At 42.4% G+C, this 14,045-nt stretch overlaps 1 protein-coding gene and 1 long non-coding RNA gene across 3 annotated transcripts in view; one reads left to right on the plus strand and one right to left on the minus strand.

Annotated features, from left to right (window-relative positions):
- The window catches only part of LOC109476652 (ectoine dioxygenase-like), a 14,022-nt gene extending 553 nt beyond the window's left edge, over nucleotides 1-13,469 (minus strand). Inside the window, exons 1-7 of the mRNA XM_019777654.1 lie at nucleotides 13,382-13,469; nucleotides 12,984-13,065; nucleotides 12,310-12,505; nucleotides 11,285-11,376; nucleotides 10,755-10,845; nucleotides 9,174-9,269; nucleotides 138-323 (exon numbers count right to left, since the gene is read on the minus strand). Coding sequence (XP_019633213.1) covers nucleotides 138-323; nucleotides 9,174-9,269; nucleotides 10,755-10,845; nucleotides 11,285-11,376; nucleotides 12,310-12,505; nucleotides 12,984-13,065; nucleotides 13,382-13,394 — 756 coding nt within the window. The 5' untranslated portion in view covers nucleotides 13,395-13,469. The remainder of the gene's footprint in view (nucleotides 1-137; nucleotides 324-9,173; nucleotides 9,270-10,754; nucleotides 10,846-11,284; nucleotides 11,377-12,309; nucleotides 12,506-12,983; nucleotides 13,066-13,381) is intronic.
- On the plus strand, nucleotides 2,173-4,792 carry LOC109476661. Of its 2 annotated transcripts, XR_002140625.1 has the most exons (4): nucleotides 2,173-2,284; nucleotides 2,397-2,490; nucleotides 3,159-3,387; nucleotides 4,681-4,792. It is a non-coding gene; the product is annotated as an uncharacterized LOC109476661 (long non-coding RNA). The 2 variants fall into 2 exon arrangements; XR_002140626.1 differs by lacking the exon at nucleotides 2,397-2,490.
- Nucleotides 13,470-14,045: the final 576 nt, after the last annotated feature.

Consider the following 14,045-nt stretch of genomic DNA (forward strand, 5'->3'; position numbering starts at 1 on the left):
GCCTACGCACGACACCTGCGTCATCTACCCATGATACCTGCGTCGTCTACGCAGACACCTGCGTTGTCTACGCACGACACCTGCATCGTCTACGCATGGAACTTGCGTCGTCTACACAAACACCGTACCCTACTGACCATGTTGAGCGGTGTGTACGAGGCGTTGTAGTGCTCGTACACGGGGTCGTTGGAGGCCCGGTTGTAAGCGATGAGATATCCCCACCGGATCCGGTTTGACTTGTTCGCGTCGCTCCGGTGCAGGACGTTACAGTGGAAGAAAATGGCGTCACCAGCTTCCAACTCTGCATGCACCACCTCTAGCACCTATTATATAAAAGGGAATGTTTTAAAACGGTTTCTCATAACGAAGGATGTTTGTAACTTATTCACAGAAAGCTTATCCTCTAATTTGCATCTATCGACGCAACAACAGCAAGAACATGTCAATCGTTTATGTAGTATAGGTTTCTACTGAATAGAGGTTCTAAGCATGCTGACCTTTAATTCTATATTGTGTGTTAGCTTGTTTACCTCTGCATACGGAAGTTTTGTTTTGGGTGTGTTTGTCTGTGTGTTTGCTTGTGTCCGTGGATGTCTGATAGCAGTAGCATAATAGCATAATGGCAGGCAAGCTGTGGGGGGGGGTATATCTAGTAGGCAATTTCATTGACAGCATTTTACAGACTTGTTGATTTTCTTTTTACTGTGCAAAACTGGTCAGGTTAACTTGGTCTTCGGAACAGGTCAGCAGTGTACAGGGTATAGTTACAACTTTGGTCACACATAGCCGAATATGGCCTCCCGATCACTGCCGAACTGGCCGTTCGTCTTTACCGATCGTCCGAACCCGCCGATTTTCGGGTGACTTCGGCACCCGTCGGAACCCGCCTTCGGCACCCACTCGGAACTCGAAAACCTCCCGAGCTACAGCCTATGCCCCAACCTTGTTTAGGAGCAAGATTGGCTGGATTTCGGCATTTGGAAAAAAGGTTAAAGTTCTGTATGGTTGTCACTTCGGCTGGGAGTTGTGGTGTAGACCATGTTTCTGTTACGACTGCAATGTCAGATCCAGACGTGCGCAGGATCGCTTGAAACTCACCCATCTTGTTTACAAGCGACCTGGTGTTGGTAAGCAACATTCTTGGCATGTTTCGTGATCGACAAAATATGAATGAATGAATGAATGAATGAATGAATGAATGAATGACTGTTTATTATCGTGCCATTGCGATCAATATGTCGCCCAGCCCATATGGGCTTATAAGGCACCGACAAAATACAAAATCAAAACTAATCAAAAGGTACAGAGAATCAGATATAACATAAATTATAACTTAATATATAATAAATACATGAAATTAAGTAGTACTGGTCATATACAGAAATCAAATCAAATGTAACATAGATGATAAATAATAATAACTTAGGTTCAACCAAAATTGATAATGCATAAAAGTAACAAGAGGTAACTGCCACATGACTGTTACATACAGAGAACCAACTTAACAGAAAAGTGAACAGGTAAACGTAGCGAGGAAAGAGGAGAACCAAACTGAAAATGACACTAAAACGAAATAAGATCTGCCTGTTATGAATAAATGTGGAGTTTACGTTTTTTCCAGGCCTGCTGTAAGTATGTCGCCGTTTCAAACACTCCCTCTGTAAATAACCACTTCAGTTTTGGTTCATCCCTATCCCAGATAAGATCAGGTCGCCTCTTGTACATCGTATCAAAGAGTGCCTGACGTAAGTTGTCATAAAACGGACAGTAAAACATAAAGTGAGCCTCATTTTCTACTTCTTGTAAATCACACAGCAGACATAGTCTGTCCTTTTCTGGAATGCCCCGATATCTTCCCGTGTCAATACACAAAGGTAATATTCCAGATCTAAACTGGGCACAAAGAGATCTTTGTGATCTTGTTAGGGGTAAAGTAACGTATTTTTCTGAAGAGAATGTGTCTTTGATTAGCACGTAAGTTCTCAGTTTTGGTTTAGACCATAATTCAGATGCCCAGTTTTCTTCATATTGAGAGAACAGCACATCCTTGATGAGTCTAGTATTTCTAATATTTTCTTCCCTTGTTCCGACATGATTGGAATCAGGTGTGCTCGTAAAGTAACGTCCTATGATTGGCACTGCCAATCCTGATTTACATGTGAATACGGAGGGGCTTATAAGGGAAATGGCCGACAATCGTGGTGATCTTACGTACCGAGTTTCTCCCGGCCTTTTTCCCCCGAGGTCTGCTTCTCAGGCACAGAATGACAGCCCTCTTTTGGAGGTAAGAATATCGTTTTGTGTACCCTTATCTTAGGGTCAACTGCCATTGTTTAGTCTCTACTATCGTGTAGTCACTACTATTTTTTGTTTGGTCCGTCCTACCATAAAACAAGGTACAGTAATCCACGAGAAGGCTGACTTTGACTTGCTCTCTTGCCTGTGGGTCAACCGTCGGCACAGCACGTCGCAGACTCTTGAGGAAGATCAGTGAGTAACGTAAGATCCCAGGGTACGCCATTGTTCCAGTAACCAGCAGGCCGTCACAGTTACTCAGTTTACAGGGTTCTAGCTAGGATTTAATTTTAGTGTAGTGGCACTGGCCGCATGTCGAGGGGGCGAAGCGACCGTGAGGGGGGGTGCAGAGCTTTTAAAAGTTTGAGCTAAAAAAGAGGCCATTTGAGGGATACCCAAAGGGGAAAATGTTATTCTTAAGGTACATTCAATGTATCCTAGATTGGTGATTTTTCACATTTGATCTGGCATTCTTGAACAAAGAAATACAGTCACAATGCCCCTATGCTGTATTGAAATTGGCGTAGGTGGGGATTTAGCGTAGGGGGTCAAAATCATAGCGTAGGGGGCCCCTGGGCTACTTCGCGCTAGCTAGAACTCTGGTTTAATGGCGTGTTCGGGGGTCAAATTTGACTGAAATTTAGCAAATTCGATTTAATACGTATAGGTACGCGTGGCCTACATACGACCGGACTGCTTGGTTCGGAATGAATTATTACTATTATATCAGATACTACTGTACGAACTCTGATCGAGTCAAATTTTGACACCGAACACAGGTCATCTACTTTTTGTTGTTCAACGTACATCCTTTAGCCAACATATTTACCATGATACGTGTCTTCTTCTTTCTATGTGCACAGGAACCTTGACTAGACCACGGTACAAGTACGTCCTGAAGAAAAAAGATCAAGGAACAGGTCGAGAATTCAAAATGGCGGAAACAGGAAAAGTCAACTTGTTGTGGTGGGTGCTCCTGTGTCTGATCATTCTGTTTCTTCTGGATCTGAACGTGAACTTCACCGGACAGATGTGGGATCGGCCGGACATGGCGACATCTAAACGTCTTCAGAAGCAACGACAAAATTCAAGGTACCGCTTTTTTCTACAAGCAGATGTCTTACTTTTGTCGTGTTTTGGCTCGAATCCTCCATTTACCACCTCTTAGGAGGAAGTTCCACGCTGAAAGCTTCTTTCATTCACTTTGGAATATTGAAAATCTTCTTTCCCAGAACAACATCACTTTGGAATAAGCTACCACATGATTGTTTCCATTATGAGTATAACCTTAAACTTTTCAAGTCTAAGGTCAACAAACATCTGTCCTCACCGGCTGTACTGTAACCCAAAACATTTTGAGTGGCTCTCATGAGCCTTGTTTTGTGGTGACCTATGAAGTAATTTAAAAAAAATAGCGGTGGCTGTCGTCCTATGTTTTCTTTTTGACGTGGGATCTTTAGTTACACCAAGGACATTATACAAATATGTATATAATATCCTTGGTTACACAACCGATATCGTTGACAAAGATTTTCGATGATGTTTTGCATGACGAGGCAGGTGGTAGAATAGTGTACGGCACATACCGGACTATTCCAACATTGTTCTCAATTTGCTGTCTTAATATCGATATCATGCTACTAATGTGGCTAGTCCTCCCAAGAAGTTGTTGTGCTGTTAAATACTGGAATTTTGCTATTTTGATATAATTTTGTTTTTAACTGATTGGTACTTATTCACGATTTGTGGATATTTTCTCTTCATTCGCCTTGATTTTCATTTAAGTATTTCAGTTAATCAGTTTAATTGTGATTGTTTTGTTATGTTTTTAATCTAATTTACTTCACCTTTTTTGTGCGAAATAAATAAATAAATAAAACGTATTTCATTTTTGAAATATCAAGGTAGAATGAAAGAAACAAATTCTACCTCCGAGGCACGGAGAAGCAATTCCAACTAGTGAGCTAGTTCATTGATTTATAGACGACTATCTGTATATGTGAAAGAATTTGTAAATATTGTAGCGCAAAGACTGTGGAAGACGAAATACACATCTCAAACTGTTCGGTTCATAACCACGCTCTAAATGAGTTGACTATTCAAACTTCTACAATTTCGCTAAACTTACAAAAAAAACCTATTCTTCTTTCAACTTCCCAAAACCCACAAATTTTGACAAAGGTGTGACATTACGTCTTCCATAGTTTACAGAAGAGAAGTCAAACCCTTCAGACATAGTTTTAGACAAATATCTTTCCATCATCATGACATGTAGATTTTAGTTATTCTATACTCTGTTTCAATGTTCCTTTATGTTTGTAATTTGCAATTAGTCTCCGGGTACGAATGTGCAATTACCTTCTATTTTATTAATCTTGTCTGCAGTGACGCAGTGTTCGGACGACATGACCGACTTGTGACAGCGGCAGAGAACGTGACATCTCTCACGTCTCTCCCGTCGGAACTCGGGACCATGGGGCGGAACTGGAGCCTGTCGCCCGGGGACTGTACGGAGCCTGTTACCAACTTTGTTTTTATCAAGGTACGCGCAGGGGCCATTTTGTAACAGTGGGGGGGTTTATAGGCGCTACCAACTGACCTAGGTCTAGATCTTTTAGCCGAATCGTTAGAGCGTCGGGCCCGGGTTTGGCGTGGGTTCGATCCCCGGCCCGGGACCAGGAGTGTCTTTCTCTTTCTACCCTCCTAATTCATACAATTTTACATACACAATGGCATGCAAATGATAAAGGCATCAATCAATGCAATTTTAGGGCGGAAATGTCAGAAATGTGAGGTAATTGCACAAATACGTTGAAAGTAGAAGTAGATGACAACCACACGATAATTTCAGTTTATCATGAGGTCAGCATTTCCAAACCGGGGCCCGGCCGGGTTGTTTGTATGGACGAAAAATCAACAAGTTTCAACAGGAATATACACAAATAGTACTCATGATTATCTTTCAATTTTTTCTGAGTCTGTTGTCTTTTATAGTACCCTTCGTTCCCATAAGCTGCCCGGCCGGGCCCCGGTTTGGAAATGTGACCTCAGCATAAGATTTTTCGGTTTTGGAAAAATGTTACATAATGCCCCTTTAAGTATTTCCAGCCACAGTTGTCGGTTTGCACATTGTAGGTCCACAAGACTGGTTCAGACAGTACTGCCGTCATCTTGCTGAGGTTCGCCTACAACCATCACATGATCATGTGCTATGGAACCAACGGAATGAGACTTACTTTTCCCAGGTGAAAGACTTCTTATTGAAAAGTCCTCAACTAGAATATAACACCGCGTTCCTCTGTCCAACCTCCACTAATATTTTAACGCCATTCATTATGAAGCAAGTTTAAACTGCAATTTCCAACACAACAAATTGGACCCACCCAAATTTTCGACTGTACAGCCATCCCTCAACAGAGACGGGGGGCGCCTCAGACTTTCTGCAACCTATGATCCACTGCTCACGGAGTCATGTGTGTTATCTGCATGATGTCACGGAAGCGGTGGATTGCTCATTCCTTGACAAAGACTGGAGTTGTACAGTCAAAAATTTGAGGGAGTCCAATCTGTTGTATTGGAAATTGCAGTTTAAACTTGCTTCATAATGATTTCTACCAACACAAATGAATTTTCAAGATAAAACGCCATTCAATTTGGATCTCAAATTTGTCAAGCCGCTTAAAACCTGCTGTGTCTTGCCAATATGTGTACAGAAACAGGAAGGAATGTTTTCTTTCGAATGAGGCGCTAAATGTTACGACTTAATTTTTCATCCATGAAAAATGGAGGTATTGTTTTTGGTAAATGAAATTATTAAAATTTCATGCCCGAGGGCTAATTGCAAGAACAAAAGGAACAGGCAATTAATACACAGAGAACTACCGGTTGTTTTTGGTATGTGTGTGTGTGTGTGTGTGTGTGTGTGTGTGTGTGCGCGCACATGTATGTGTGTGCTTGCGTGTGTGTGTGTGTGTGTGTGTTTCCGCATGGCCCTTAGGTTTAAGTTGTAATTGGTATGGCTGGGTTCAGTTTGTCCCAGAGTGAGAACGTCATTAATTATTTGTACATCTTATTTCGCTCTTTGCTTTCACGTGTTTTTCATTACATGACCTCCTTGACAGCCAACAGCAGGTGTTTTTGTTACATGATCTCAATTTGACAGCTGTTTCCCTTGCATGAGAAAGAAGGGAATCGCAAAAGGAGATAGCATACGGGTTATGTTGCATTAGACTTGACCCTTTTTCATGACACAAATTAGTTACTATGTAAATATTTGATGGTCGTCTGTGGTCTCAGAATTCTTGTTAAAGGTAGAAAGTTGGTAAGGCCATGTTGATTTGATTATATGGATGACATCCAGTGGGAACCCCAAAACTGATGCGAGCGTGCGAATAAAAAAAGGTTTGGCCCAACAAAAAGTTGTTTTCACTATGAAATCTACATGGTTTTGAAGGTTGAACAAATGAGTGTAGTTTGGCAAATAATCTAGTCTTCAAATTTGTTTCTTTACACTTTTGTCTTTTTCGTTTGATGTTCGCATTCTACGACATTGGTATCGTTTTCCAATGTTTTTTTTCACCTTACGGTATATATTTGCCCATTTTGCAACTGTTGTTACGATTTACACTATTGTTGAAAACATTTTTTGGAAACGGCCGAAAATACATGCGAGGGTGGCCGTGGATGTCATCCATATGATCAAATCAACATGGCCTAATCGTAACGTCGTTTGAAATCAAACTGACAAAAGTTGACTGAATTGATTACGTATTTGATAACTGAAAAAAAGTTGTTTTCCTCCATTGATAGGACGGAGATATACAAGTCTAACTGCGCTCGTTGGAAAGTGTTTGAGGATCGCTTCAATTTCCTCGTACAGCACACCGTCTTCAACAAGACACTGATGGACCGGATCATGACACCGGGCACCAGGTACATCGGAATCATGCGTGAACCTCTCAGCCACTTCCGTTCACAGTTCTTCTACTTTGAAAAGCCCCTCCGCTACGGGTTAACGAAAAGTCGGAATCCGCTGGGAGACTTTCTGGATAACCCCGAGCGGTATGAACATGAACTGGCGCTGACGGAAAATATAGGGAGAAGTAGGGAAAGAAACAAGCAAGCTTACGTCATGGGTTTCCCGCCAAATCTCCTCGGTACACAGGACACTAGGCTCATGGATAATCTAATCAAGCAGCTCGACCAATGGTACACCTTCGTCATCATCAGCGAGTACTACGATGAGTCTCTTGTCATGTTGAGGCGGAGGTTGTGTTGGGGTTTGTTCGACATACTGCACTCCACTAAACATGTCAACAAGCAACACAATCGACAGGAATACGTCCCCCTCACGGACCAACAGTTGGAGAATCATAGAAGAATCAACACCATTGACTTGAGAATGTACGACTTCTTCAACAGGACATTCTGGAGGAGCGTGGAGCAGGAAACGCGAAAGGGATTCTGGGAGGAAGTGACGTACTTCAAAGACGTGGTGAAAAGAGTCAACACTTTCTGCTCCAAACGTACGAAAGAGAAGCATTTAGAAATTCCTATCAGTAAATGGAATGAGCCATTCTCAGTCAATGGCGACTTTTGTGAAGGTTTGAGTCGGAATCCGAAAATATGGGCCAAGAAATTGTTTGATCAGATGATTCAGAGTGTTAAGAAAAAACATCTATAAATCTTGCACGAAAGTACTTAACAAATGTACCTGAGAGCTAAATTCCCCTATTACCTTCGTCAAAAAGGTTGTGTATTTTGTACACCATGTATAGGAGTTGGCGATTTTCGAACGGTTTAAAACTTTTGCTGTGGTCCTTGGCTAGACGAGACAGGAACTTGTGGGGGCAGTACATGGCGTCATCATAAGGACGCACTGAACTGAACTGAACTGCATTTATCTTGAATTCATATTTCGTAGATAGATTAGGGTGGGATCGGGGTTGAGTCAACGTCAATTATGGGTAATCTAGCGACTTTGTAGGGTACTGCAGAGATGTACCTGGTATGAATAATAAAATCTCGTGTTAAGTGGGACATAATTAGCAGGTGTTTGCTTTACAAAACTAGATACCTGGCATACATGTAGTTGTCAGCGAAATAGCTGCTATTTGTAAAAACTATTGTGGGCCTTTTAAGTCGGAATTTGACCAGACAGATCAACTTCTGATTTTGTGGATATTTTTTCACAATACTTTGTAGGTAGGTTGGTGTGGGAAATACGAAGGTCAAATTTGATTATGGGCATTCTAGTGGCTTTTTAAGACGGTTACACAGATAGTCACACAGGTGTGTGTGCCGTGGCCATATAGTCATAGTAGTGATGAAATTACATCTACTAGTATGCCAGTATCTTGCCGTATTTTTCTATACATTAGGTTTGGTAAATAGTCTTCAGTTATGGACCAAATATGTTGTAGAATGAAGAACGTTTTGTTTAACCTGCAACCGAACGTATGGAGCCTCGCTGTGCTTTTCTGGACCTGAACATTATTTGCGTGACACAAGTGTTGGTTTACACATATGTGTGAACAGATAACAGTAAGTCCACTTTGCCTTAATTTTATGGATGGCATCCGCCGAAGATCCCAAACTAGTGCGCGCGGGCGAATAGAAAGAATTCCAGCCCAAAAATGCTGCTAAACCACAGGAATACAAAGCTGGTATTGTGAATTTGCGGTAGTACATACTATTAGTAACCTATACGACAAGCCGACACATGCTGGCCTTTTGTGGCATTCATGGGTCGGAACGGAGTTCTGGAGTTCCGTGAGCCTGGGAGGAGGTATTTTTTTCAAAGAGGCGAAAATCAATGCGTGCGCAATCCATACAATTGGACCAGTGTCGCCTAATATCAATAAAAACATGCCACTGACCTTCTCCAAATGCTTGACCCTGCCTAAGTCCGCTCCTGTCTGCCCCGCTACACGTGTGTGATCAACCCGGCCTGCACGGTGGGAGCCCCGCATCACCTGTACATACACATGGAACAAACACTAATGGAGATCTAACAAACAAACAAACAAACAAACAAACAAAGTGTGTCTGTCCCGCCACACGTGTGTGATCAACCCTGCCTGCACGGTGGGAGCCCCGCATCACCTGTACACACACATGGAACAAACACTAATGGAGATCTAACAAACAAACAAACAAAGTCCGTCCCGCCACACGTGTGTGATCAACCCGGCCTGCACGGTGGGAGCCCCGCATCACCTGTACACACACATGGAACAAACACTAATGGGGATCTAACAAACAAACAAACAAACAAAGTCTGTCTGTCCCGCCACACGTGTGTGATCAACCCGGCCTGCACGGTGGGAGCCCCGCATCACCTGTACGCACACATGGAACAAACACTAATGGAGATCTGACAAACAAACAAACAAACAAAGTCCGTCCCGCCACACGTGTGTGATCAACCCGGCCTGCACGGTGGGAGCCTCTCATCACCTGTACGCACACAGGGGAAAAGTTATGGAACAAACACTAATGGAGATAAAGCAAACAAACAAACAAACAAACAAACAAACAAATAAATAAAAAAAAAAACAAAGTATGTGATCAACAAGGCCCGCACGGTGAGACACCCTCATCACACACAGGGGGAGGTTAGGCCACACCAACTTAATTTTATGGATGACATCCGCGCGCGCATTGATTTTCGCCTGTTCTCAAAAAAAAAAAAGATCACGTCTTCCGAGGCTCTGGCCTGGCTTTAGGCCTGGGTAGTACATGGTGGTTAGCGACAACGAAGCCGGTGGTAACTCTGGAGGACGGCACCCAGGCTGCCGAAGCTCCACGACTCAAGAACTCAGTACATACGTACAGTGTCGATTCATAAATTCCACAAAAGCATGTGCAGGCCTGTCGTATACGTCGCAATGTAATGCGCCAAATTCACAATACCAGCTTTGTATTCCTGTAGCATAGTAGCCTTTTTATTTTTGGCCGGATTTTTCTTTTTTTCGCCCGCGCGCACAAGTTTGGGGATCTTCAGAGGATGTCATCCATAAAAATCAAATCGGTGTGGCCTAATGGAACATGCAAACAATGATGGAGATCAAAGCAAAATACACAAACAAACAAACAAAGTATATGATCAACCCAGCCCGCACGGTGGGAGCCCCACATCACCTGTACACACACAAGGGGAGGTTATGGAACAAATAATGATGGAAATCCTAACAAAGCAAACAAACAAACAAACAATGTCCCGCCACATGTGTGTGATCAACGCAGCCCGCATCACCTGTACATACACAGGGGAAGTTGTGAAGAAGGAGAACTAAATTGCACGACAATTGTACATGGTACAATGTATGACAACGACAATTGAACATAAAATATAAAATAAAACTTCAAAAGACATTAATGGAGATCCTGATAAAACAAACAAACGACAAAGAATACAGTATGTCTGCCCCATTTTCAATTTTCTTTCCTGTACCAACCTGAAGACAGCCGTTGTTCTTGTCAGCTCTGTCCATAGCAATGAACACTGTTCCCATGTCCGGAAACAACAGGCCGTTGTTGTACCAGTATCTAGATAGTTCAATAAGCAAATAGTAGATAGGAGATAAATTGTGTAGAAATTGTTAAATGTTAGGTTATGAACACTGATTATTTATATCATGAAAAAAAAGCTACTACTCTTTGGAAATCTTTGGAATATTTCGATCATCTTTAAGGACATTATGTTACATTTCTGCACAAAAATGCATTAATTTCAATGTATTTGTATGTTTGTAATTTACTTCCATTTGTCAACATGTTTGTGCAATTATCTCACATTTCTAATAGTTATGGCTGGCGCAAAAACAGTCCACTCGAGGCTCACTCATTTTGTGGTGCCACCACAAAATACCAGAATGTAAAGTTCACAAACATGGCTTATACTTAATAATAAAATTCTTGTATACAAGTACTACATACGTATATAATTCATGTAAGCTGCACAAACGTATGGTATATAAAAACTCACCCATAGTCCTGGTGCCACAAAAACGCCCCTCCCTGCTCTGGCTCTTTAATGTTGACCTTAGCGTGGTACTGGTAAACCTCTTCTCCAAGGAGCTTGGCAAGAAACATAGCTAACGTTTTTTACCTTGAAAATTCATTTTTGTTGGTAGAAGTCATTATGTAGCAAGTTTAAACTGTAATTTTCAGTACAACAAATTGGACCCCCCCGAAAAAATTTTCGGCTGTACAACTCCAGTCTTTGTCGAGGAATGAGCAATCCACCGCTTCTGTGACGTCACGAAGATAACACACGTGACTCCGTGAGCAGTGGATCATAGGTTGCAGAAAGTCTCCAGTAAGTTGGGACGCCACAGACTTTCTGCAACCTATGATCCACTGCTCACGGAGTCACGTGTTATCTGTGTGACGTCACTGAAGCGGTGGATTGTTCATTCCTTGACAAAGACTGGAGTTGTACAGTCAAAAATTTGGGTGAGTCCAATTTCTTGTGTTGGGAATTACAGTTTAAACTTGCTGCATATCGTTTGTTACGTTTAAGGAATATAAAACAATCACAGATGAAGAATTGGCTTAAAGGACAAATAGAAAACGACTTCAAACTTTCACCATACTTTAACCTTTAAAACTGACGAATAGTTAATGTCGTGATTATGCAAATAAAGTCATTTTGGCATGAATTAAATTAGCTGATCATCTTCTCCACCCGAATAATAGGAGTTGTACAATCACAGTGGTAGCGTGCGAAAAAGGCCAGTCCTTAATCAATTATGTCCTGATTTGCATAATTTATGTTTGGCGATGTTCATCAAATGCCACTGGAATTAAATTCCCGCCATTCATGATCATCACTATGATATTATCTTGTGGGTTATGAAAATTGGGTCTTCATTTACATTCATCTATTTCTGTTGATGTTCCTCTCAGGTTTAAAGGGTCCTATCATGAAATGCAAGAGATTTCTACATTTCCTTGTTAACTATCAGACTCGTAATTTGCATACTTGCTTTCTATTTCCCTACAATTCACCTTTTCAAACGTTCCCGCCACTTTCTTACTGCGTGCAATGATGCCCGTGACGTCGTTCCCAGGGTGTTTCCAGAGACAGACCTTGACCAGGCGCCCGGTGTCGTCTGCAGAGTGGAAGGCGTTAGACAACATCCCGCCATCAGCGCCCCCTACCGTCTGACGAAGTTTCTCCACCTCTTCCGCGTCCAGCAAATTCCTTAAAGGCACCCAATGCAATTTCAGGGCAGCAATAAAAATACTTTTGATGAAGAAATCTGTCTAATATTGAAATTTACAGTCATTTCAGATTTTCATCATCATTTCATGCCTATAGCACTTGAAATAGCCCCCATAACACAGCCTGGTTAGAGCTATAATAGGTTTGGTAACCAGCCTACCCATAACAAGCTACGTGAGGAGTTTCTTCATTTTGGTACCACCAATAAATAGCTCGAACCCGCCCAGAATACGAAACAACCAACAGTTATTCTGTCAGCGACATCAAATTTTCTGCCTCACAGATATCAGTACGCTATACATATAGCGGATAGGCCCTGGGGGTTATGTCATTGGGGTCACAACAGATCAGACGTAAACGTAAACCAAAGACGTAAACCAAAAGCATTATCCATAGTCTTTACAAAAGATCCTGTCAAAATATACCATAGTTCTACACATAACCTAGGTACACTTACCGTACAATAACAAACCCGTCCCGGTCAAAGTCCTCCTTCATCTGTGGTGACACGTCATACTCCCCGGCCTTGTATGTGTATTCTTTAAAACAGACAGGGAAGTCAACACATATCAGGCTGACTACGAAATACAAAAGTCCAGGGACTGCAACAAAACACCACTTTGTCTCCAGATTTCATAACTGCAACTAGTTATGCGAGGTCTGCCTGACCTATCCGATCCCCAGACTACGTGCCAGACTAGTACTGTTTCCAGGGCCTGCACAGCCCAGTTCCTCGGCTCCAGGGCAGCCTGCCCCCGTGAAAAGAGATCGGTAAAGTGATAGATCAAAAAGTCAAAGGAACTGTTGCAGAATTCGTACAATTGGATGTTTATGTCTGTTGGCGAATAAACTTACCGCACGCTGCCATGCTACGTTTTGCTTCCCCAGCTGCAAACGATCTGTGACGGTGTGAACTGTGACTAACCTCCGCACAGTTCTCTGCTGTTTGACAGATCTAGGTCAAAAGTCAGACGGTGTGTGGGAACATAGCTACACGTGCCCTACAGACTGATACTGAAAGCTGGGTGTTCAGGATTGGTGGGTGAGAGAGTCACAAAGTCACAGAGATACAGGTTGTTTCTGAAAGCTGCGTGTTGATTGGTGGGTGGGGGAGTCACAAGGTCAGAGAGCTATGTACAAGTTGTTTCTGAAAGCTGCGTGTTGATTGGTGGGTGGGAGAGTCACAAGGTCAGAGAGCTACAGGTTGTTTCTGAAAACTGTGTGTTGATTGGTGGGTGGGAGAGTCACAAGGTCACAGAGCTACCGGTTGTTTCTGAAAGCTGCGTGTTGATTGGTGGGTGGGAGGGTCACAATGTCAGAGCTACAGGTTGTTAACTACTGAAACTGCGTGTTGATTGGTGGGTGGGAGATTCACAAGGTCACAGAGGTACTTGTTGTTACTGAAAGCTGCGTGTTGATTGGTGGGTGGGAGAGTCACAAGGTCACAGAGCTACTGGTTGTTTCTGAAAGCTGCGTGTTGATTGGTGGGTGGGAAAGTTACAAGGTCACAGAGCTACTG

Source organism: Branchiostoma belcheri, unplaced genomic scaffold (assembly GCF_001625305.1).
Source record: "Branchiostoma belcheri isolate BF01 breed outbred unplaced genomic scaffold, Haploidv18h27 scaffold387, whole genome shotgun sequence".
Classification (NCBI taxonomy): domain Eukaryota; kingdom Metazoa; phylum Chordata; class Leptocardii; order Amphioxiformes; family Branchiostomatidae; genus Branchiostoma; species Branchiostoma belcheri.